This window comes from Macadamia integrifolia, chromosome 8, assembly GCF_013358625.1.
Source record: "Macadamia integrifolia cultivar HAES 741 chromosome 8, SCU_Mint_v3, whole genome shotgun sequence".
NCBI lineage: Eukaryota > Viridiplantae > Streptophyta > Magnoliopsida > Proteales > Proteaceae > Macadamia > Macadamia integrifolia.
In genome coordinates, this window is record NC_056564.1 from 10,578,480 (window position 1) to 10,602,188 (window position 23,709).

General features: G+C 37.1%; 1 protein-coding gene and 1 pseudogene across 2 annotated transcripts in view; both read right to left on the reverse strand.

Moving 5' to 3' along the window:
• Positions 1-9,799, reverse strand: part of LOC122087538 (probable proteasome inhibitor) — a 12,793-nt gene extending 2,994 nt beyond the window's left edge. Inside the window, exons 1-4 of one of the 2 annotated variants that reach the window (XM_042656702.1) lie at positions 9,520-9,799; positions 9,251-9,431; positions 8,970-9,107; positions 4,561-4,650 (exon numbers count right to left, since the gene is read on the reverse strand). In XM_042656702.1, coding sequence (XP_042512636.1) covers positions 4,561-4,650; positions 8,970-9,107; positions 9,251-9,431; positions 9,520-9,694 — 584 coding nt within the window. In that variant the 5' untranslated portion in view covers positions 9,695-9,799. Of the gene's footprint in view, positions 1-4,560; positions 4,654-8,969; positions 9,108-9,250; positions 9,432-9,519 lie in introns of both variants that reach the window. The other variant, XM_042656701.1, reaches the window with a different exon arrangement.
• An 8,555-nt stretch (positions 9,800-18,354) lies between these two features.
• LOC122086581 lies at positions 18,355-23,602 on the reverse strand (annotated as a pseudogene).
• Between the last annotated feature and the right edge of the window lie 107 nt (positions 23,603-23,709).

A 23,709-nucleotide genomic window follows, 5' to 3' on the forward strand; every position in this document is an offset into this window, starting at 1 on the left:
CCCCCCCCACCGAAAAAAAAAAAATTATATGTATACATATACACAACAACAACAAACTTAGCCTTTTTCCAACTAGATGGGGTCGGGTACATGGATCCACGAAAAAAAAAGAAAATATCACAAGAACATCCTACCTACAATTAGTTGGAAACATGGATCTTTGCCCTCCAAACAACTCTGTTTGAGGTCAAACTAGAGTCGAGACCTAGCCTCTACATGTCTTTTCTTATAACATCCTCTATGGTCATTTTAGCCCTACCCTACCTCTTTTTGCTCCTTCTATCTAGATCTGGTTACTCCTCATCGGGGCATCCCTAGGTCTTTGTTGGACATGTCCATACCACCTTAAATGACATTCTCGAAGCTTGTCTTGCATCGGGGCTGCTTGCAGATCATCTCTAACTTGGCTATTCCTTATCCTATCTCTCCTAGTTTTTCCACACATCCATCTCAACATCCTCATCTTTGCTACACTCAGCTTATCATTGTTATGCTCCTTGAATACCCAACATTCCGCCTTGTAGGCGCGTACATCATAGCCGATCTTACCACAATCCTGTAGAATTTTCCTTTAAGCTTTAAAGGAATATGTTAATCAGACAACACCCCAGATGCCCGTCTCCACTTTATCCATCCTACTTTAATTCTGTTGGAAACATCATCTTCTATATCACCTTCCTTGTTTATGAAGGACCTCAAATATCTAAAACAATCACTTTACGGAATCTCTCTCCTCAAGTTTCACCACTTCGTTATTTGTCCTTGTGTGGCTAAAATTACACACCATATACTAATATACTCCGTCTTCCTTCTAATAATCTTAAGGCCACTTGACTTCAGGGTAGATCTCCATAACTTCACTTATCGTCAATCCCTATTGTTGTCTCATCTGCCATGGAACATCCCCTTGGATGTTTTTGGTTATGTCATCCATAATAAGTGTAAATGGATAAGGGCTTAAAGCATAACCTTGATGCAACCCAATTGAAATAGGGAACTCCCTACCTTAGCCTCCCACGGTTCTCACGCTAGTCACCACAAACAGTGTAAACTAATTTATTCATAATTTTCTATATCTTAAATATAACTTATGTATTCATTCATTATTTTCTATATCTTAAATATAACTTATGATGTATGTAATAAAACTGAGACTCATTGTATCATCATTTTCTTTTGGTAAGTACAATCAATTCACTTTCTTTGCATGCCAAATTTTAAAAACTGGCACGGAATTGTGAATAACAAGATTATGCATTCATTTTGTAGAAGAGTAGGAGTTCGATGTTTATGTAAAATTTAGAGTAAAATCTGCTTAATTACAGGACACTGTCATGTCTTATTCACAATCAGATGAAATCTTCCTGCTCATTTAATTAAATAAGACAATCATTAAACCTTGTCTGTTCTCACCTTACAACCAACCCCACCTCCCAATGCAGCAGGGAGTAAATCAAAGATGCCATAATAGTGATATGGATATAAATATAATACTGGAAAAATGCATCAGAACTGGAAAGCATTTATGTAATCCAGAACCGCACATTCAGGTTAGCCATACAGTACAATTTTGAGAGGAACTTTACATCCGCATTCTGTACAATAGCTAGCAAACAACTATTTAGAATCAAACAACAATGGGGGGGAAAAAAAAAAGGAACCTTTATGACTTCAGAATAAAATAAGCAGTCCAACAAGGGAAGTTGAACAATATTCTACAATAGGAGACTTTGTACGAAATAATGCAGTTTCTGGGGTAAGTAAAAGAGAATCTGGCTAACACTGCCATTCATGAAAATATACATAATCCACCCCCCCTCCCAAACACACACATGAGCAAAGGATCTATATCTATAGTTACATAAACAGCCTTTGCAATCCTCTGGAGATTTTTTAAATTTTCAAAAAAAAAAAAAAAAAAAAATCTTATAATCATGGTGATGAACTAATGATTATAACCTACACCACCAAAAATAAAGGAATTCGAGCAGAGGATCAGTGACCACTTTCTTTCAGCATTCAGCAGCAGCAGGCCCACATCGTTTCCTCTACTCTGCTGAACAGAAGTTTATGTGGTCTTGCCAATGGTTCAAGAGCCACCCCACAACTATCCATGTTTCTAGTGAGTGTTTTACACTTCAATAACCAATAAATAAATTACTGTTTAACAATCAATCTTTTGCTCACACCATAAGCTATTTGGGAAGATATGGGCCCTCAAAACCAAAATTATGCATCTGGGAGCTCCTATGCACTCCATGATCTTACATAATGTCAAAGGTAGCCCAGGCCCATCTCCGGCCCCCCATAGCTGAGGCCTATAAATCGAACTTAGGAAGACTAGATTAGAAAAAGAAAAATAAATATGAACATCAATCTATCACGAAACTGGGTGCCATCTCCTACTTCCTTTCATCATTTGTCGGCCTCTCTCTCCTGGTTGTTGAGGTTGCCTCAATACCCTGTGAATTACAACTGACAACAAAATTGACACTGGTACAAACGATCCCACACCAATTCACAATGGGAAAAGGTTTATAAACATTAATATTAGAATGTATCATAGATTATAGATTAAATTAAATTTCCAAGAAACTTTTCCAATTATAGCTTTCATTTAATGGGTTCATTAATTCTAATTCTTACGTTACCATTGTTAGCTCTGCGAGTATCTGATTTTCAAGCTAAAAACAGCCGTTTTAGATGACAATCGATAAAGTTATGATATAAAGTAGCCATGACTACATTGCCTCCTTCATGTCCCTGGCTGGGAATTTCTTTCTAGGAGATGCAAGTTCATTTTCTTGAGCAAAGAGTTCTACAGATGCCCTAAACCGTTCTTATTGCCAAACTTAGTTGGATAAGGCGTACACAGAATAAATACCTGCTCGAAGAAGCAACAGAAACAGCTCAGTTTCATCAAAATAGGATTCCGACCTTCAGGTGAGTTCGAACTCATCACAATTTCACTTTCTTTATGGTGCATTTGTTTTGATTTGATTTCTAGATTGGTGGGTTAAATCTTTCCAGATCAAGGTAGGTGGGCTTTGATCAGAGAATCCCAATCTAAGTGTCTGTTCCGGAAGCATTATTCTGTTCGGCAAGTCCTCTGGTCATCCTACAAAAATGGGTACTCCTCCGAAATTGACCAGCAAATCTACTATATCAAGGAAGAATCATCAGCAACAGAAAAACAGAAAGCAGCCCAATTCTTTGAACCGTTCAAAAATTCTGTCTTGTGATCAATCTCGAACTGCTGCAGTGGATGTGATGTTCTTGATTATTGTCATGGGTGCTACAGGATTTTTGGTACTTCCCTTTGTTAAGCTTTTCTTCCTTGGGGTTTCCAGAATTGGTCGCGCAGTTCTTTCTATAGTCAAAAACAAGGTGCATCGATCTCCAATGATCTATGCATGCATAGGCATTTTCTTAGTTATTTGGAGCTTTTCTAAATGCACTCGTAAGAAATGTCGAAATCCAAATTGCCGTGGCCTCCGTAACTCAAAGGAGTTTGATATCCTACTTGAGACTGAGGAGGCTGCACAGAATTCAAGTTCTTCTGTACGAAAAGATGATCCTGCGCAGGACTTTATTAACTTTCTGTATGAATGCGACATAGAATTGCAAAACAAGTTAAAGCAGATTGCACCTGAAAATGGGAGGGCAGTTCTTGTGTTTCGGGCCAGATGTGGGTGTCCTCTTGGTAGAATTGAAGTTCCGGGGCCAAAGAAGCTCCACAAGATCAAAAAGAAGTTGGAGAAATAATGGTGATCGATAGAAATGAGCTTCAACTTGGAGAAAACATTTCTTGTAAACTAAAACTCCCTGAACTAGACTTTATTAAATAAGTGGATGGCAACCAACTTATAAAGATTGTCTATAATGGAAATTTAAGCATTAGCTTCTTTCTTTATATGTGCAGTATTTTACAATGCATTTTTATTTTCCAAATTGCTGATTCCACTTGAACTTATCATTAGGCTCTTCATGGTTGCAGTTTGCTTAAAGTCAGTAAATCTGACATGTCCCATAGTTCCTTACCGAATCATGATTTAACCATAGTCTATATAATGTTACTCGCTTATGTGAAGATATGATGTATTGAAATATAACCTGAACTAAATAAACAACTGACACAAGTTTAATTATTCCCAAGGTAAGTGAAAGACTATTTTGGCTCTTCTTCCAAATCGGAGGTCAGGTGGAAGGACTTAAAATAATTAAGCAAATACCTTTTTCTTTTTATGCAGTAGAGAAAAGATTTATATTTTTAGTCCTTTGATTTACTACAATCAACAACCACATGACAGCCTATGTATTTGGTACTGCTCAAGCCAATCTAACTAGGATTGGAGCTCTACTGTGTGGTCTTTTGTACAGGTTCAAATTGGCTCGTTGCTGCTTATGTTGAAGGTCTGTTTTGGTTATCATAAGTATATTACTTTGATCCAATAAATAAAGTGGAATGTTTATTATCTGGTAATATAATCAGCTTGGCTCAAATAACTAGTTTATGACATTATATAAGACTAAGAAAGAGAGAATTTCAATAAAGAATACCTAGCAGGATATGGTTGAAAACCTCGAGGCTCAATGACCCCCACACCTTGATCAACTGGTTTATCTTCTGACCCACCACTTGCTTTTGACCTGCTGAAAAAATTAACAGTCAATCAAAAGCACATCAGATTATTAGTTCCAACATAAAAATATCAAGTCCAGCCCTGGAGAATACCTTAATGAAGACAAAAACATTACAGAACATATAAAACAGAAATCCAAATATTAACATCATAAATTCTGGCTATTCATATTAAGTTCTGAAATTACAGTAGTATTCAATATTTCCATTACATAGAAAAATCACATAACAGAGAAGAATGTCAATGGAAAACAAAGGCCAAAGGAAAGATTAATACTTAAAACTTCATAGGACCAAAAGTGCCACACATGATGCAAATAAAAAACCACCATTTAATTGGCCATCACATACAGATTAGCCCTGGTATAAAGGTAATTATAAGGTCTAAAATAGTGAATCCTTAGTTATATCAGACATCCTATGAGTGCTTTAGTCCTCAAAATGGAAGGGGAACTAAGATGTGGTTCAATAAAGGATCAAGGATACAAATGTTAAGGCATCCAACCGTTGTTTAAACAACCAAATTTCAGAGTAACGCACCAAAGATCGGAAGGAAAAACTTCTTACTGCATGGCTGCTGAAAGGTATTCCACAAGTAGTAAGCTGAAATACTAAAGGGAGAAGATGAAGAGAAAGAAAAAAGTGGAAATTAGAGATAACTAGACAAACCAAAACTTACTTCAGGGTTCAGTGCAAGAGACAGCTGGCACTAGAACTCAATTGCACCAACCGCAAGAGCAACAAAGTAGAACAAAACTCAATTTCAATTCAACAAAGAAAATTACAGTCCAACTACATAGCCTAGCCAGGCTCCTTGCCTTTACACAGGCTATGATGCTTTGAGAGTTAGAAATACCCTAGTTTAGTAATTCCAAAACATGTTGACACCCTCATTCAGAAAAATAGAAATTGTCTATACTACCTGACTTGCCAATCATCAAAGTGTTAAGAGTTTATGTAATAGGGATACTTTGGGAACTGGTTTATTTCCTTGTTGTCTTATATTGCGTTTTTCCCTTTTTGACATTTTAACTCCCTAGCTAGGTGTATGTATTCCTCCTATTATGTTAGTGAATCAATATAGGTGGGAAGAGCTCTCTCTCTCCCCCCCCCCCCCATACGATTGCACACACCTCTTTATCTTCTTCCTGTCATCTTCCTCTCCCTTCCTCCTACCACTCCTCTCCTCTTCTCTCTTACCTTGATCCTTGCTCTCTTCTAACTCAAATTTCTACAACTACCTTCTTATTCTCTATGGGAGAGGAGAATTTAAAGTTCCCCTCTAGGAGGTTTGATTTTTAAGCTGAGTACGGCTAGGTACCTACAGCTGGTACCATCAAGAAAAAAGGACCTCAAAACATGTATAAGGACAAAGAGAAGGCAAATACGGTCAGCAGCAACAACATTGAGTGCTACTACTGTCATTAGGTGGCACACTACCAAGGGATTGTCCTGACAAAAAAGAAGATCTATGCAGTGGTTCCTACGGTGACACATATGAAGAATATGAGCCTTAGCCTCCAATCAAAGGAGAAGAGTTCCCAAAGGATGAAGGGGAATCATGTGGAGTGCAGGTGTTAACTCAAATTCCATTGGCTTAAACCAAAGAGGAGGACAACTACAAAGAATTCAAAGAAGAGGAGTTTACAGTTGAGGAAGATGTCAAGGAAGCTCCATAGGAGATTGTGACCCCTATAGATGCTATCCTTGATGTGGACGCCCTTAAGATCATAATTCCACCTCGCTACTTTGAAGAAAGAGCACCTAGGGATGAGGATGTTATTCCTAATGTGCCTACATCACCAAAGTTTTGTTTTGGACTGCTAAAGGTTGTTACTCACATGCCGTTATCTTGTCACTGCAAAACACATGGTCTAGTTTTTTAGAGCCTGGGAGAGTTGATGCAGTATCCCGCAACTGGCAGAAAGAAAGAAAGAAAAGAACCTGCAGTTTTGGGGTGGGTCAATTTGGTTCAGTGTTTTTGACCAAACCAGGCATGTGGTCCAGATCTAGTTCACTAGAATTATCCAAGTCGGGGGTCTGTTTAGGTGTTTTATTTTCTTTATTTTATTATTGTTAAGTTGTTTAGACAGGTTGAACTAGGTCTCCATAAGCCCAGACCTGATATAATCCAGTTTCCTAGTCAGTTCAGGAAGCTCAAAACCTAAGCATGCGCAAGGTAGGTTTCCCAATTTGTTTTTACTTTGTCTTTTCTGCTTGGAGTTTTTTATTTTTAATACATGCGAGGGCTAATGACCTACCCAAAACTTTAGCATTGAAGATTAAGCTTTGGATCAGTTGTCTGTGGATTCAAGTGCAAATGTTGTGGATTTAGCAACGCTACTGGTGGATTACAGCCTACATTACATGAGTATTTTTTCCAAACAAATAAAATAAAGAAATAAATATGAAACTAAAACTCATTATTGAATTTTAATTTTCAAAATAGAAACCCCATCAAAACTTTCAAAATAGAAATCCCATCACGGCCTGACACACTTTCAGCAGATTGGCCACATTCTTTCCCAAAACAACTCAGAATTACAAGGTCATGGTCTCATTGGAAGCTAACTGATAAGCTTTCAAACAGCTCCTAAATCATGCTAATTGGACAAGTTTTGACCTCCCAAAAGTATCCCCACAAATATGTGATGCAAACATTGAATTAAGCGAGCTCCTATGCTTGTGACATTCTTAAATTTTTGTTTGGAAACTAAGACAATCCCTAACCAAGACACTGACAGCTAAATAACACACTCACCCTCACCCACCACCCCCCCACCCCAAAAAAAAAAAAAAAAAATCTTCTACAGATTCCATATAATAAATGAGGTGGAACAGCCTCCCTGTTCTATACTTATTTAACCATCATAGGATAAACACTCAAGCAGGAAGTTTGAACATGACCAGGAGATTTTGTTGTCCAGAAAGGCCATGGCAGGGTAATTGTGAATGTAGAGTCGGAAACTGTAAAAATGTGATCACTTGGATGTCTAACCATATCACAATTTCATTTATAAGCCTTGGAGGTTTGCTCTCACTTGGTACATTAGGCATCTGGCTGCTAGACTGGAAAGTACATTTGAATGGAAGCCAAAGATTGCTAACGAGATGGCCAATGATCTGGCCAAAAAAGGAGTTGTACAGCCGAGTATGTGTGATGCAGGCAAGCCATTTTTTGGGGAAAAAACCCTAGGGATTGATATGATATGGGGATAGCCATTTTACTAGCATTTTCATTTTAAATGGTCTTCTTAGTTGTTGCTATTGTATACTAGCTTTGGCAGTTCCTCCTTTGGAGGCTTGTTCTATCCTTTTTGTTTGATTATTAATAATGTGTCACTTATAATAAATAAATAAATAAATGAAAAGGTCATAAACCTCGGAAATGATGAATGATGGGTTGTTGCATCATCATCATCATCATTATCACCACAATTCTTCATGCAAACTAACAAGCATTTTATCTGAAACATCCATTTACCTTAAACTTTTCTTTTAGGATGCAGCTAACTAAATCCAACCAAAAGAAAATATTACTATCTCATTAAATCATCAAGTAACTGCCTAGGGTTTAATATAAACAGAACTTTCACGAAGTCACCACCAAACAAATGGTAATAAAAGCAACAGGTCAACACCTCAACTTCCAAACAAGAAGAGAAGTGTTTTAAAGATTTTTTTCTTCTACAGACAATGTACAAAAACACTTTAAGGTGTTACATATTATGTGTGTGTGTGGCTTTGACTTGGAAGCAAATGCTTTTAGTGGCAAAAGCATAGCAATCTTGGTATACCAAAAATTTCAGCCTATATGCCATGCAGATTATGACAACTGGAATCTCTTGAAGATCTTTGTAACTATTTCAGTTGTTTTTATTGTATACTCAGGGTCACATATGTACTTGTTATAGTTAAGGGTTGCCGTAAATCTATAAGTAAGCCTAGAGCCAATTGTTCACTCAATAACAGACAATATAAAGGCATGAAGCGCATTGCTTCTGTTGAGGTGCTTTGCTTTTGGGAAAAGAAGAGAGTGGCTGAAAACTATGCATCGCATCCCAGGGCATGTGAGATAAAGGATCATTGCTATCTCATTGTTTGGGGAACTTTTCCCAGAATACTTCAGCGCCGGACAAAAGGCTACCACGGATTAACCACATAATTCCCCAACTTCTATGTTATCATCAAATATCATTGTCCTCTCACAACACACGAAAAAAAAAGAAAAAATCAAAATTCAAGCAACAGTATTCAGCGAAGGAGAAAAAAAAATAAGGGTAATAGCATCAGAGAAAAGGGAAAACTTGAATTTCAAATAGGTTACCTTGATGAACTGCAAGACGTGGAGGATTCATTCAATTTACCCAAAATACCAGAATTCAACCTATTCACAAGCTCCCCAAAATTCTTATACATGTCAGAATAGTTGGTGCTCTCGCTTGCCCCATCATACTTGTCCACACTGCATAAACCCGCCAGACCCGTAAGAGTTGTAGGGAAAAAAAAAAAAATTAAATTTAAAAAGAAAAGAAATCTATGCCCTAGTTTATAGGAAGATAGCGTAAATTCAACGTCCAGCTCAAGGAGGAAAGGATTTAACATTACTCGATTTGGAGATTGACAGGTTTCTCCTCTCCACCTCCCACCACGAGTGCATCCACAATTAATTTATCCCCCATCACCAAACATTTCACTAGGAGCGATTTCTTGACACCTTTATCCTCTTTCCGGTATAGGAAACCATAATCGTCATCCATTGCATTCCATCCATCTATCCCAACTTCATCTACCCAATCCAAGAAATCAGATCATTAACCATACCATAGAAAAAAAAATTGCTGAAACAACAAAGAAAAGAAGAATGGATAGCTTACCCGTAGACGCAGAGGACAAAGCAGTGTCGGAGAAAGCTGGGGGTCCAGTGGCAGTAAGGACATAACCAGAGGCGAGAAGGGAAGCATGAACAGCGAATGCTACTTTGTCGTGAGGGTTTCTAAAAGAAGGCCGGTAAGCCCTAAGCAAAGCCAAGACGGAGTTCGCAGTGGCCATTATTTCTTGATTAGGTTCTCTCCCTGGAAGAAGGTGTTAAGGTACAAGCAGTACAAGTCAATTGACGAATATAAAGGCAGGGTGATGAGAAGAACAAAGGTTCGCGAGAAAGAACTTTGGCGGTTGCTTGGAAGTTAAGGTGGAACTTGCTGGAATATCCACGTCATCAAAAGAAATATGACTTAATTTCCACGTAATCTTTATTTTTCTTATGCCTTCGTATGTGTTTCAATAAGGATGTTAAGGTGTAACTTGTGGGAATGTCCACATCATCAACTAAGTTCTGTTCAAGGCCGAAGACCTAACGATGCTACGTTGGGTTTCTAACCCAAAAGCTTAGGCTGCGATTGGTAATGTTTCAAAAAAATGTTTTTGAAATTTTTTTATTCTATGAGAAAAAAATGGAATAAAGCGCTTGGTGCATTTAGGATGTATTTTGATTTTTTTTTTTCTTAACAAAAGTGGGAAAAAAAATGCTAGAAATGAGAACTGATGGAACGATAAAAGTAGTTTCGTCATTCTAGTTTCATTTCACAAAAAAAAAAAAAAAAAAAAAAAATCGATGTAGTGAATGATGAACATTTTACTTACCATAAATGATGAACATTTTAAATTACTTGATAGTTATAAGCAAATATCATGACAACTCTCTGACAGATTTGTTTTCCTTACTCATAACATATGCATGCTTCTACCCAAAAAAAAACACAAATGCATGCAATTTATTCGCCATCTAAATAACAACTTGACAGTTTATCCACCCACCTACCCAAAAAAAAAACTTGACATGAAATTCTTATTTTATTGTATGCTTTATTTTAAAATAACGGTATTAAAACACACATTAGCATAGTTTATTTTATTTTTTATTATTTATCTTTTTGGAAGGAAAAAAAAAACTTCTGTTTAACTGTGATCAAAGAATCTTCTTGATGGTCTAATAATAATGTGATTTGATCCCTTTTTATTTCTCTTAATGATGGTTTGATAAAAAATCTTGTATTTCATTCACCAGAATGTAGCCGATTTTAATTTAATTTCTCATACTTGACTTGGAAGGCTCGGAGTTAAAATATGTCATCATCTTCCATACTAGATCATTCTAAAATCTAATGTGATGCCATATGATAAGTTCATTTGAAAATGCTAGAAATGAGAACTGATGGAACAACAAAAGGTAGTTTCGTTTCTCAAAAAAAAAAAAAAAGTTGATACAAGCTGAAATTTCTATTTTTGATACAAAACGTCGTTTTCTAAAAAAAAAACATTGTTTTTAGAACATAAACGTTACCAAACGTTGATTTATGAAAATCATTATCATGTAATGAAATAATTCAAACACTTGATATTTTTGTATTTAGTATTTATTCATTCAGATCCAGAATTACTGATGAGAGTTTAGCATTTCAATGTGGGTCATTCCATGCGAAAACTGATTCAAAGACTGACTTAGGTACTTATACAACTTCAAGGTTCTCTTTTAGTCTTGATGAAAAGAACATGAACCCAATACTGCAACGAAGTTCAAGTAGCTCAATAGTTTCTCTATGAATTCCAATCTCTGCCAATAGTCATCTCCAACAGGCATAGTTGAGGATTGTCTATTGTTCCCAGACAAATTGAACCTTTTGATCATGAATAAAATAATATCAAGCTGCCCTTATATCAACTTGAATTAAAAAAAGAAAAAACAAGAAATAATGCTGGTGAATTGGGTTATAATGATCTTGCATAAACCACATCATACTCCATCATTTTATTTTATTTTTAAACAAATACACCACTTTATAGAGCAGGATTTGCTTCTATTATTTGTTACATGTGCAGTCAAGCCTTTGAATACGCAAGATGGCATCTTTATCCATCTAGTTTTCCTTCGCTCGAACAGAAGAGGGTAAGGAAGGAGGAGGAGAAGAAGAAGAAGAAGAAGAAAGTAAGAAAGGACGTAGCAGAGGAACGACCATAATCGTAGGCAGCCTCTGAGCAGAAGAGAGGACGCAGCAGAGGGAGAGGGTGCTTTCTTTTGTGCAACCAGAAGAGGGAAAGAGGGAGAATAAGAAGAAGAGTAGATTTAGGTTTTTTTACTGTTTTGGTCGATCCGGCCCGATCGATTTTTCAAACCAAAATTTAGACCGTTTTCTTCGGTCTTGTATTATCTACCATACACATGGCCAACACCACATGTCAAAATCGTAACCAACCTCCGCCAGTAAATGACGCAGCAGAGGAGCTCGATCCTTCTAACCCAAAAGCTTAGGCTGCGTTTGGTAATGTTTCAAAAATTTTTTTTGGAGTTTTTTCGTTCTATGGGGGAAAAAAATGGAATAAAGCGCTTGGTGCATTTATGATGTATTTTGATTTTTTTTTTTCTTCACAAAAGTGTGAAAAAAAAAAATGTAGAAATGAGAACTGATGAAACGACAAAGATAGTTTCGTTTCTCAAAAAAAAAAAAAAAACACATTTTGACACAAAATGAAATTTCTGTTTTTTACACGAAACGTCGTTTCTAAAAAAGAAACATTGTTTCTAGAACATAAACGTTACCAAATGTAGCCTTATTGTTCAGAAATGACTTATAGTATAGTATGTACTAATCTCACCTATTAAAAGTGCATTGAGAAAATATCAAGGAAAGAAACCAATCTCCACTGAAAAAGAAGAAGTTTATCATTCATACAAGGAAGGCATCAAACTCCATTGGAAAGAAAAAAAAAATCGATATCGTTTCCCTTCTTATATTGAAACGATTCATAATGTATTGACAATAACGCAATTATGGTTTAGGAATTATCATGCTTTAAATTTTATCAAATCCTACTTTGGTATCTAGTTTGCCATGTGGAAGAGTGATGTATCGAATATAACCCATAGTATCTAAAGAATGGTGTGTATTATATCAAATTTCATGACTAATATTAATCACATGTAGGGCATATGAGAAATCCTCCCATGTTTGTCCATTCTGCCTCTTGGTAGGAGATTTGGGGTTTTGTTTTTTCAGAGAGTTTTCTTCCAAATTGGAACGTTCATCACTCTATCCTATATCACTCTCGATGATTCTCTGTACTTCAGCGATGTTTAGCATTTGGGCTTTACAAAACAATCACAGAAGTGAAAAACCTATGCTCTTTACATTTCAAAATTCCAAGGAAAAATTTAAAACAAATAAACATAATTCATAGAATAAATACAAGAGGCTTCAAAGGATCAAGCATAAGCCTTTGTTTCTCCATGGATTCTTCTTGTGACTCTAATGTAACATATAACTGAAAAGAAAACGGTAGCCAGAAGACCCGCAAGGATGACTCCACCGCCGACCACGCTCGCGTTACTGGACCTGTGATGCTGCCTTACCAGCCTTCTACTTCCCTTTGGGGCGGGGGACTCGGCTGCTCCAGAGTTTGAACTCAGAAAGTGAGGCAGTGGTGGGTCAGAGGAACCATGTTGGTTCTTCTCATAAGCAGCATTAGCTCTTACCATCACCACCATAAGCGTATCTCCTAGCACCAAAAGCAAGCAGACAAGAAGGAACCTGCACTTAACCATTCTATGGTTTTACTTAATTTAATGACTTTCTCTACAGAAACTTGAAGAGCTTAGGGAGTCAGTCCACTCCCAGGTCACTCTATCTACTGCTTATATAGAGGATGTTTTAGCAAGGATTTGAGTAGAAGTTCCCATTAGGAGCTTGTGTGGGAGGTCCTTAGAAGTTTCTCCTTTACTGGATTTTTTTTTGGAAATTGGTGAATCAATATTAAATTTTCACCTTCTTTGAAAGTGGGAGAGATCACTAGATCGGAGTGGAAGTGTTTGAGTTTGAAATTATAACTATATACAAATCTTTTTTACTACTTATATTCTTCTTAAAAATATATCTAATTGGGAAATGAGAAGATGGGCTACACAGGACGATGCAACACCAGCTCCTTTGGTTTCGACTTTCGAGTCTAGATTAATTAAATATGTATGGGCATTTTTATGTGGAGCAAACTTGAGGTGATAACTGGGAACTATTTATTATTTAATTTAGGATATTATAAATTAATTAATTAATTAAATATTTGGGTCGTAATCAAAGAGTCATCATCAATACAAACTCCAGATCTTACTGTTGTTTAAAGATTTTGCTTCGGTGGCATTTTCTGTGACAAGCTGTTACGAAAATGATAGATAATGTGTTGGTGAAATATAAATTGACCAAACCAGATCCAGAAAGAAAAGGGTTAGAACTTAGGACACTAGGTAGTCCAGACACCCAGCATGAGTAGGGGTTGGGACCATAGTTAGCAAAAATAGGAATGGTAAAAAAAAAGAGAAACGAATAGTATAGGTTTTAAACGTATAAATTTCAAATAAATAGGATAAAAAAAAAAAAGAGTAATATATTCATATAAATTAATGAATTATTACATGAATATCTGCATCTAATGTTCGAAACAACTATAATATCGAACATGAATGCATATATCTGATGTCTCATTATAAGTTATAAGATACATCATTGAATATTATCCAACACCAATTCTAAATTCATACACCACATATGTCCAAAGTCTTATTGGGTAATGTGGCTTGGCTATGATGTTGTTTATTAATGTCTACGTAGTCAACACACTCTCGGAATGATGCATGTTCAGTTGGATTGGGGAATCCGGAATCATCACTTTAAAAACATTTTTCAACAAATACACCAGTTTGTAACTCAATTCATGGTACATGCTTTGAACAAAAACGGGTGTTCTACATTCTTTTCAATGCCTCGCATCGGATTTCTTGATTGAACTATCTAATGTTTCATAATAATAATCTAATTATTTTGGCAAAATCTGTGATTTGCAAATCATCCTTCTAATTGGATAAAATTCTACTTAACTCATTATTTACTCATTTACCTTTTACATACAGTTTACATCATCACAAGGTTTTTCTCTGTATTTAGTATAAACAAGCCGATCACAGTGACACTCGACACAAATTACGCCGGCATCTTTCTGGGCGTCGTCGGCATCGACGGCGTCGACGGCGTTGGGGTTATCCTATGTTCATCTCTTCTCTTTGTGGCCCTGATATAACGGATAATCGATACCACAAAGGTTGCAGCCAGCCCGCCTAGTATCACTCCACCAAAGGCGATAGACTTATCAGTATGCTTCCTTAGCCTCTTGTTTGTCCGGCCCGGCCCTTCTGCAAGCTCCGGTTCTTGATTCTCTGGCTCACCCAAACCCGGCTGGTTCACAGAAACATGGTCTTCTCCCCTTGAATGAGTTGAAGATGAATCCTTCTCGGCGGCTTCTTCCTCCTCAACCACCGGTGCTTTCGCCCCCTCATCAATACTTGCAGGCGGGCTCACACTCCATGTGGGCATGCCCATCTTTCTATTGTTAGATGGGCTTGATGCTGGAGCATTGGCCATGGCTGGAGATAAAAGGAGAGCATTATTGGCTAAGATGAAGCAAGCTAATAGAAGAAATCTGCCCATTTTGTGGTGAATGGTGATTGATAGCAGGATAGTTTCTCTTCTTCTGGGAGTTCACAGAGAAGTGCTCTGTTCATTAACTTTGCTCTCCCTATATATATACACACAAAACACACCCAGATGTCAGATGGGGACCTAGCTATGAACGTGTGCTGGCTTTAATGGAAATTTCCTTACTGTTTGATTCTCATGAAGGAACCTCTGTAATGATTTGTTTAAGTTGGGATTGTCGGTTAATTAGGAAATCTGAAGGTGATTGCACGTGGATTCATTTGTTTTATTGTCAATACAACTGAGCTCTCTAGATGGGGAACAAGATCTCTCACATGTTTCTCTGTTACTTTCACATCATCTAATTAATATCTCCATTTAGGTGGGGATGATAATTCAAATCCCAAATAACAATTAGATGAAAAGAAAAATACTCTTCTAGGAAATTTGTAGCAAACACAAGCTGACAGAGTTCTTATTTTAACAAGTAATTAGCTGGGAAAGGACTAGAGAGAGTGATAAAAGTCAAGCACAGAGGAGCTCAGAGGAAACTGATATCAAACATGGAGATTCTGTTGGGTTTGGATGGGGGGGGGGGGGGGGTTTGTGGTGCCCATTGAATTTCCATTGAGATTAGAAAAAGAAACAGAAACGTCCACAAATCTTGCTAAGCTTATTTTAGAGTGAAACCCCTTCTAGCTGGAGACAAAAACACCACGAATGGATTTCATTAAAACATCAACTCACTTGAGATACAACCCATTTGAGAGGAGCAATGATCCCAGTCAACTTAGAATAAATGCAATAAATAAGTAAATATCTATAAATATATACTACACAAAATACAGAAAATTACCCAGTTGCCATGTGACTCTACCAACTCAAATTGTAATATCTTTTTTTTTTTTTTTTGGATAAAAGTCAAATTTTATTATCAACAGCAACACCCAGTCATTTGACACCAAATCAAATGAGAGATCCAGCTGGTTGCAGAGTTGACTCACTGAGTCTTGAGACATCAATTGATCTGGGTCAATGTGCTAGTACAAACCGAGATGAAATAATGAATAATCAAAGCGTAGGTCCATGAGAAAAGCCAGAAAGGCAGGTAGCGCTTGTCTGTGAAATGGAAGACAAAACATTTCCAAATTCATGAGAAGGCCATGATACACTTTGTCCTGATGAACCCTAGAATTCTATTTGTACATTAAAGTGTAAACATGGGAGTATAAGTCATTTAACTGTATACTTAGTTTCATAAATGTGCACAAACTTATTAGATAATCAGAAGGCTTTAATTTAGAATGTAAAACTAACATCACTGCATCAAAATAAAATTTTTGGACAGCAATTAAGGAACTAATGAAGTTTCCTTCTGTGGGTAGTCACCATCAAGATAGATGAGGTTAATTCTTCGACAAAATGGCTTCATCAGTTTCTAGGTATAATTCCCTAAGGCAACCTACCCCCCTCACCTGCAAGTTTTCAAGAGGAATTTTTTCCTAGATTTTTCTTGGTTAAGCCAAATTTTTGTGTGGATGGATTCTTATACTCCTTGGTTAATGGGTACTCTGTTTCAACAGTGTGGTTCTTTGTTTTCCTGTTTTCTTTATTCATGCCTCTTTCTACCAATGAAAAAGAAAAAATAAAGTATTGTGATTCTGTTTGCAGGTACATGAAATATAAATCATATACCTTTTTATGTGTTCTAGAATGGATTATTTTGGGGAGGTTAGATGGAATCTAAGTGCATTAATGCATAATGGGAATCTAAGTACAGAAGTGAACGTGCAGTGCTCTGGAAATATGAGACATGATGTTCATAAAGTCATTATCTGTTAAGCATAGTGATCATAACAGGAATTGTTTAGAGAGGAAACAAAAATGTAGTTGAAGACTGGAACACACAGACAATTCATAAAAAAGAAAACAAAAGAAAAACTAAAAAAGAACACAGTGAGACAGCCTACAGAAATAATAAAACTATAAATTAACTTTTCTGATGTTCCATAGTTTCTTCATCTGAGTCAGGCCTGGTCCATTATCCTTAGCCAATAGTAAGCCTCTTTTTCTTTTTCTTTTTTTTTTTTAAATCTTTTTACCAGGTTATAAGAGCCCAGTTATTTGGTGGTTGAAAGTGGAAACTACAGCATCCCTTGCCTCAGACCATGTACAATGAAGCATTTAAATTGACATTTTTTCGCAGAGAGACCAAGCATCAAGTCCCCCTATGGTAGTCTAGATAATCCAGATACCCAACCTGATGGTCAGACCAAGAATATTCTTAGAAAACTGTTAACTATTAAAACAGAAAGCTTAATACGATCTAGCCACGGTCATGTTGGTCTGATGAATCTTCGAAACACTTGAAAACTGAGAGTCCAAACCAGGCCATGGTAGAAGCTAATACTGAGGAAGGAGAGAATAACACAGCCACTTATTTACTGTTAACTGACCCAGCATGTGCCCAACCTGAGGGAATGCATTACCCATATAACCTATTCCATTGCCATCTCTGTGATGAGGAAGAAAGGCCGATCCTTGGGAACCTGCAACCATGATTATTGATTTGCTGAAAGATGCCCCCCTCGCATAAACCAAAGGTAATCAATGATCTGTCTGCTGTCCGCACCTTAAGTAGGTCTACCAGTTAGTTGAATGATAGCAACCATGATTCTAATCAAAGTAAACAGAAAGCCTCAAACAGGGGTTCTTGCTTATAACATATAAAGTTGCCCAAGTTCAAGCTTTCAATAAGAACTCATTTTCCTTCTTGAGTGTTATAAGAAAGAGGTGCAAAAAGAATTCGAGACACATTCAATTCAAGCAGAAAAGCTGGACAGATATTGAGATAGATGTAGAATAGAAATGAAAAGGTGTGAACTTCATTGGTAGTCTGTCCAACATCTCCAAGGCCTCCATTGATGCCCTGTATGCTGATATGCTACTCTGTGAGCCTGTTGCCAGCAGGTAGAGAACTTAGCTTTTAGATTGACATTACAAGAACTCCATGGAAACCTAGTACACTCAACTGTCATCAGCTATGCATCTTTTTGGTTGTTATGGAAGAAAATTCTCTGTCAAGATCAAGATTTGAAATATCTCCACCCACCAGATTTGCAGTGGCAGCAAACGCACAAAGTACATAAAAACAAGAACATAAACTCTAAGTAAATAATTTACATACAAACATTTAAAAATTGAAAATTTTTTAAATTCATCACTATTCAGTAACAGAAGATCATGCCATGCTAAATGCATGGATAAAATGCATAAACATTGTATCCGTCTGTCTGTGTATAGTTTTTTGGCTTCCTACCCCAAACCAAAAACCCCCCCAACCCCAAAAAAAAAAAAAAATGATCACAATTCATCCACCGCAATGCTTGGACACATCCCACTGTTTTGAAAAAATGATTGAACTTGTTTACTCCTGCTAGCTGCAACTGTTGAAGGCCAGAACTGTAACTCCAAAGCCAAGCCAGAAATGATATATATACTAGATGGAAGAACTTTTTAAAATCATGTGGCATTAGCAGCTCTATTTTCTGTATCAAATGGCCTATTAAGTCTGTTCTCTTGGTCAGAGACGACGGTACCAACCAAACATGCGAATTGACCAAGCCGTGGCTAATACGTGTGGATGTACTGATTGGATGTTGCCACAACAATGGTTTGATCTGAAGACAAATGAAAATATATCAGACGCAACTAAAGTCAGATGTTCCAGTACCACAATAATAAATGCAGGGAAACAAAATAAACATAACATGTGTTCTTTGTAACAGAAAATACATCTGAAAAGCAACCAAAACTTTTCATTGTACATTCGATTGATGGGATTTAGTATGATACTCATGAGATCGATGATATTGATATTCAAATATTTCTTCTTAGAATGTATTGATTTGACCCCATAAGCGGGACCACTACCCATTACATGTTGCCGGCCAGAACCCTGTATTTCTTTTAGAGAATCTCCTAATTGTTCCAGAGCAACTAGAAAGAGATTCTTTAACCAGAAAGAATTCAGTTCAGATGTAGGATACCTATCCAGAAGTTTTTGCAATTACGTGGAGACAAACATCATAATGCACTAGAAAAGCAACACCAATCTGGTCTCATAAAAGACTTACTTTTCCACACAAGCTGATGCTGGTCTCAGTAGTACACAAAACATCCTGGTCAAATTAGTAGGAGAACTAATTATCAGTGTCCCCATTTAGGTGAAGACTGGTCATATGTATTTTTACCTAAATTCCAGACAATCTGGTTTCATAAACTACAGAAGTGAGGACAAAGAGAGAAAAGAAGCATCATCCCCAAACAGGGAGCAGAAATCCCACATTTTAGTTGCATTATTGACCCGGACTGAAATCACTGTTAAAAATAAAACACACACACACATAAATGGTTAAAGATAAGTCGAGTGTCTACATTAAACCTTCAGAGTGGGTGTCATGATATAACTAATTAATACTACATTGCTGGTTGAGCATACCAAAACTGCATTCCTCCCAATAAGTGAATCCAACCCACTACTCACTCACTTGCGCAACAGTTTCCCAACCAAAGCTTAATTTGATGCTCAAGCGCTTTAAAAGGCATTTTTTCGTTGCAAACAACGATGTAAATAAAATGCTTTCCTCTCTACCTCTTTGTAGGCTCTTTTTTGATCTCCACAAAAATCCACTTCTCCTTCACATTTATAATTGCATCCAATATCTTAACGCCAGCCGGGGGGACCGCTTCAAGTAGGTACATTATCATTGTGGAACAAGTGATGACCATCATCAGCAACATGTGCCAATGCCATGTTAATAGTCAGTTCCAGAGAATTAAGATAGAGGTACAGACACTTATTATTGATGGGTATGCATTCCCATGGAAGCACACCCATTGTCATAATCAATTAGTTACTAATCAGTGGAATCTGAGAATTTCAAAACAAATCAGTGGACCATCGAGCTTCTGCAACCCATGAAATGTTTATAGCAAACGAACACCACACGTTTTAAAAAATTCAAATGAAAAACATACATTTAAAAAATCGACATAAGAAAGAGATTCAATAAATTTAAGCATAAAATGACTTCATACAAACTAGTTAGATGCAATACCACTCGAGTAGGAAAGACATTGAATTGTAAACAGCAGCACATGCCACAGAAAAATTAGCGGAACATTGAGCAGCTGGATTACCTAATAGATATGTAGATCACGTGCGTGGTACTTTTAAACATAGTTTGAGATTTCTGAAATTTCATAAAAAATTTCAGTTTTAATAGAGGTCGAAACGAAATGGTATGCGACACATTGAAAAGTCCAAGTTTTGGTTGAAATTTCGGCGTGTATGATATTTTCAGCATACTTCAAACAAAATGAGTGAAAATTTCATTTCGTCAAGTTTCGACAAAGAAGAGGGAGAAACCTCATTTTTTGTGATTTCTTTGCCAAATCACTGCCATAAAAGGTTGGAACAAGTACTTGGAAATAGAGCAATGCAACTTTTATTGTGTTGTTGGAAGATTTGTGCAAGATTCAAAGCTATGGGAAATTTCGATCTTCATCTTCATTGTCCTTTAAGTATGAGGATCAAAGTCACACATTGGGTCATCAGTTGTGGACACCATCTTCTCATTCTCAAACCCCAAACCATACATGATGTGGTACTAGGACTCTTGGATGGCATAGAGGACTTGCTTGTATTATTGACTCTGATATATTTGACTCTTTGTAATGAACCATATATGATGTATGATTTAAAAATGGTTCATAATTTCATGTCTATTCATTCCTAATGCATATTACATGCATTCTAATACTAAACGTTATGTGGAATAGGCCATAACAATGTATACTACCAAACTAGGGTCCAAAGTCAAACTACCATTTTGGGTGTGATTTTTAAAATCCAAGGGTTTCACTATGTTTAGAGTGCCTAATAGAGTTTCCTATAAGTTTTGGGACCTAATTTAGCCATTTGGACCTCGAAAACCTTCACCAAAACTTATATCCAAATTCAACCAAAATTTTGGTTTTGGTCGAAATATTTTGGTTTGGAGCCTAATCTTGTTTTTAAAAGAATCCACACATCAGCCATATGTGTAAGTCCAAGCATAAAAAATCACTTTCTACAAACCATAACTTGATGCAATACTAGACTAGCAAGTAAATGAAAGAACAAAAAGGCATTGAATTATGACTGCACATGTCAACTTAATCCCAACAAATAATTAAAAAAAAAAAAAAAAAGACTTGAATGAAAAGACACAAAAAGCATAAATGTTCAAGTCGAGGAAACAAAGAGTGAAAAACAAATCAACACATTAACTCCATACCTCAACGTATTCCGAATATCTCCTGAGGAGGTTCATAGACCTGCTGATCAGGAAACTTATCCTCAAAGTCTGGTTTGACTCTGCTTCTCAGCAGGGGATATGGCAATAGGCCCTTTAGCAAAATCCTGAAGGGCAACTCCTCTGGTGGATCAGGAGACTTCTTCATATCCTCATAAATGTTCAAGGCATTTGCAGGCAAACCATACCTCAAGAAACCTCTGATAACTTCAGCATAAATCTTAGAAACAAAACCTCCTTCTGCATGCTTTCCCATATGTTATCTGTCTTTTTACGTTTTACTAATGCAATAACCTAGTCCTTATACAGATAGACATCAGGCTTGTGCCAGTACAGATTTTTAATCATCCAAAATATCTGAATAACCAAACATTTAATTATTAACTGATTAAGGTCCAATTATTAATGCTACACCTCTACCATTTTTAGAACAAGAATATCATATCAGACAATCTAACAGGATTAAGGAGTGAAAGGATCGATCTCCAGCATTTCCAGCATTATGCTAGCGATCAGAGAAACAAAAGAAACTCAGAGGTTGAGCAGAAACATAGAAATCAAACACTTCTAAGTAACAAAGATTCTACAACCCAAAGCCACGTCACAGAGACATACCTACAATCCAAACCAAACCAAACCAAACTAGTTCGTGAACTGAAAACTAGCCGTGAGAAGCCAACCCCAGCCCTCAGAACAGCAACAAATTAAAATAAATAAATAAAACAGAACATCACAGATTTGTTCACTGAGAAGCCCCACGCTAATTCCGGCATTATGTTTGGGAGTAGTGGGGATTGACGCAGGCAAGAGAGGAGGAGAAGAATGTGGCTCGAAAACAGAAAACACAGTTAATTGAAACCCACCCCACCCCACCCCACCCCAAAAAAAAAAAAAAAGAGCGAATTAATTTTTCTTTTCTGGGTAACTAAAACAAAAATATATTCGAAAGTCAATTAGCAAACAAACGGAAAATTAGAGTAGAGAAATCCACCTTGAGGGCCAAATCCACTTCCTCTTGCCGTTCAAGCTCACTCAGGACGGTGATCATATCCATCTTCAAATGCCTCAACACATGCGAGTTGATGAACTTATCCAGCTTCTCTTCATCGTCTTTTTGAGTCTTTTCAGGCTCAGACTGACGAAAAGAGTTTCTTGCCCCTCCACAGTGGTCCTTCCAGTCTACCGTCATGGTAACTCTTGAAATCCAATATCGCGTTTATAGAAACGACACCCAGTATTGGAATAGACGAGTTACTGACGGGCATAATCAGTTTCCGAACGAGCATCGACGCTACAAATGGTCTTCTTGACCTCCAGAAAGCAGAAAACACCATTGGAGCGTTGCAGATAGGGCTAGACCGAAGGTGAAGGGCGATATAGCTTAAACCCTGTTTTACGAATTGGGGGCTTTTACTCGATAAACCGCAGCGCTATTGCACACTAGGCAATTTTTCTGGATGACTAAATGTAGTTTCCCCGTTCGGGTTCGATCCGGGTAGAGGGATTTGAGGGGTTGAAATGAGTTTGTATAACCCTACATATCCACAGCCTTTGTATTGATTATTGTACACGTCATGCATTTAGAGGTACTTGGACAAGAATTAGAGGATGTAGAATTGAAGACGAACCAAAACACAGCCTAAATTCAATTGTTTACTTGATCGTCATGTAGGCAGCCTGGGCTGGTTGGAGAGGATCCGGACACAATGGACCTCTCAGTTATCGTCCCATGGCTGCAACGGAGTCAATGTGTCATGCCAAGGCAATATGAACACCAGCATAAACACACCATGGCCACGAGCAGAGGATCCGAGTTGGGTTTCCTCCAGTAGGCCGTAAATGGAAATTCCCTTCCTCATCGTCTCTTCTAGGTTGTCTTCGAATTACTGAGATCGATTCATTGCTTTAATTCTGCTGTACTAGACAGGATGGCTAGAAATGTTTCATATTCAAAGAGCAGAGAAGGTCAAAAAGCAGAGCTTCAAATTATTTGACACCTTGAGTCGGTATTAAGAACAGCCAGGGTAAAGAGCCCAAGTCCTCTAGCTTGACTTCTTGTAGCTCAGTAGCTCTTTAAGAACAGGATATACCTATCAACACTAAAGAGCTCCAAATTAGATAATTAAGCCTTATAAATACATGTACTACTGCTCCATGAACAGGATATACTTATCAACACTACAAAGCT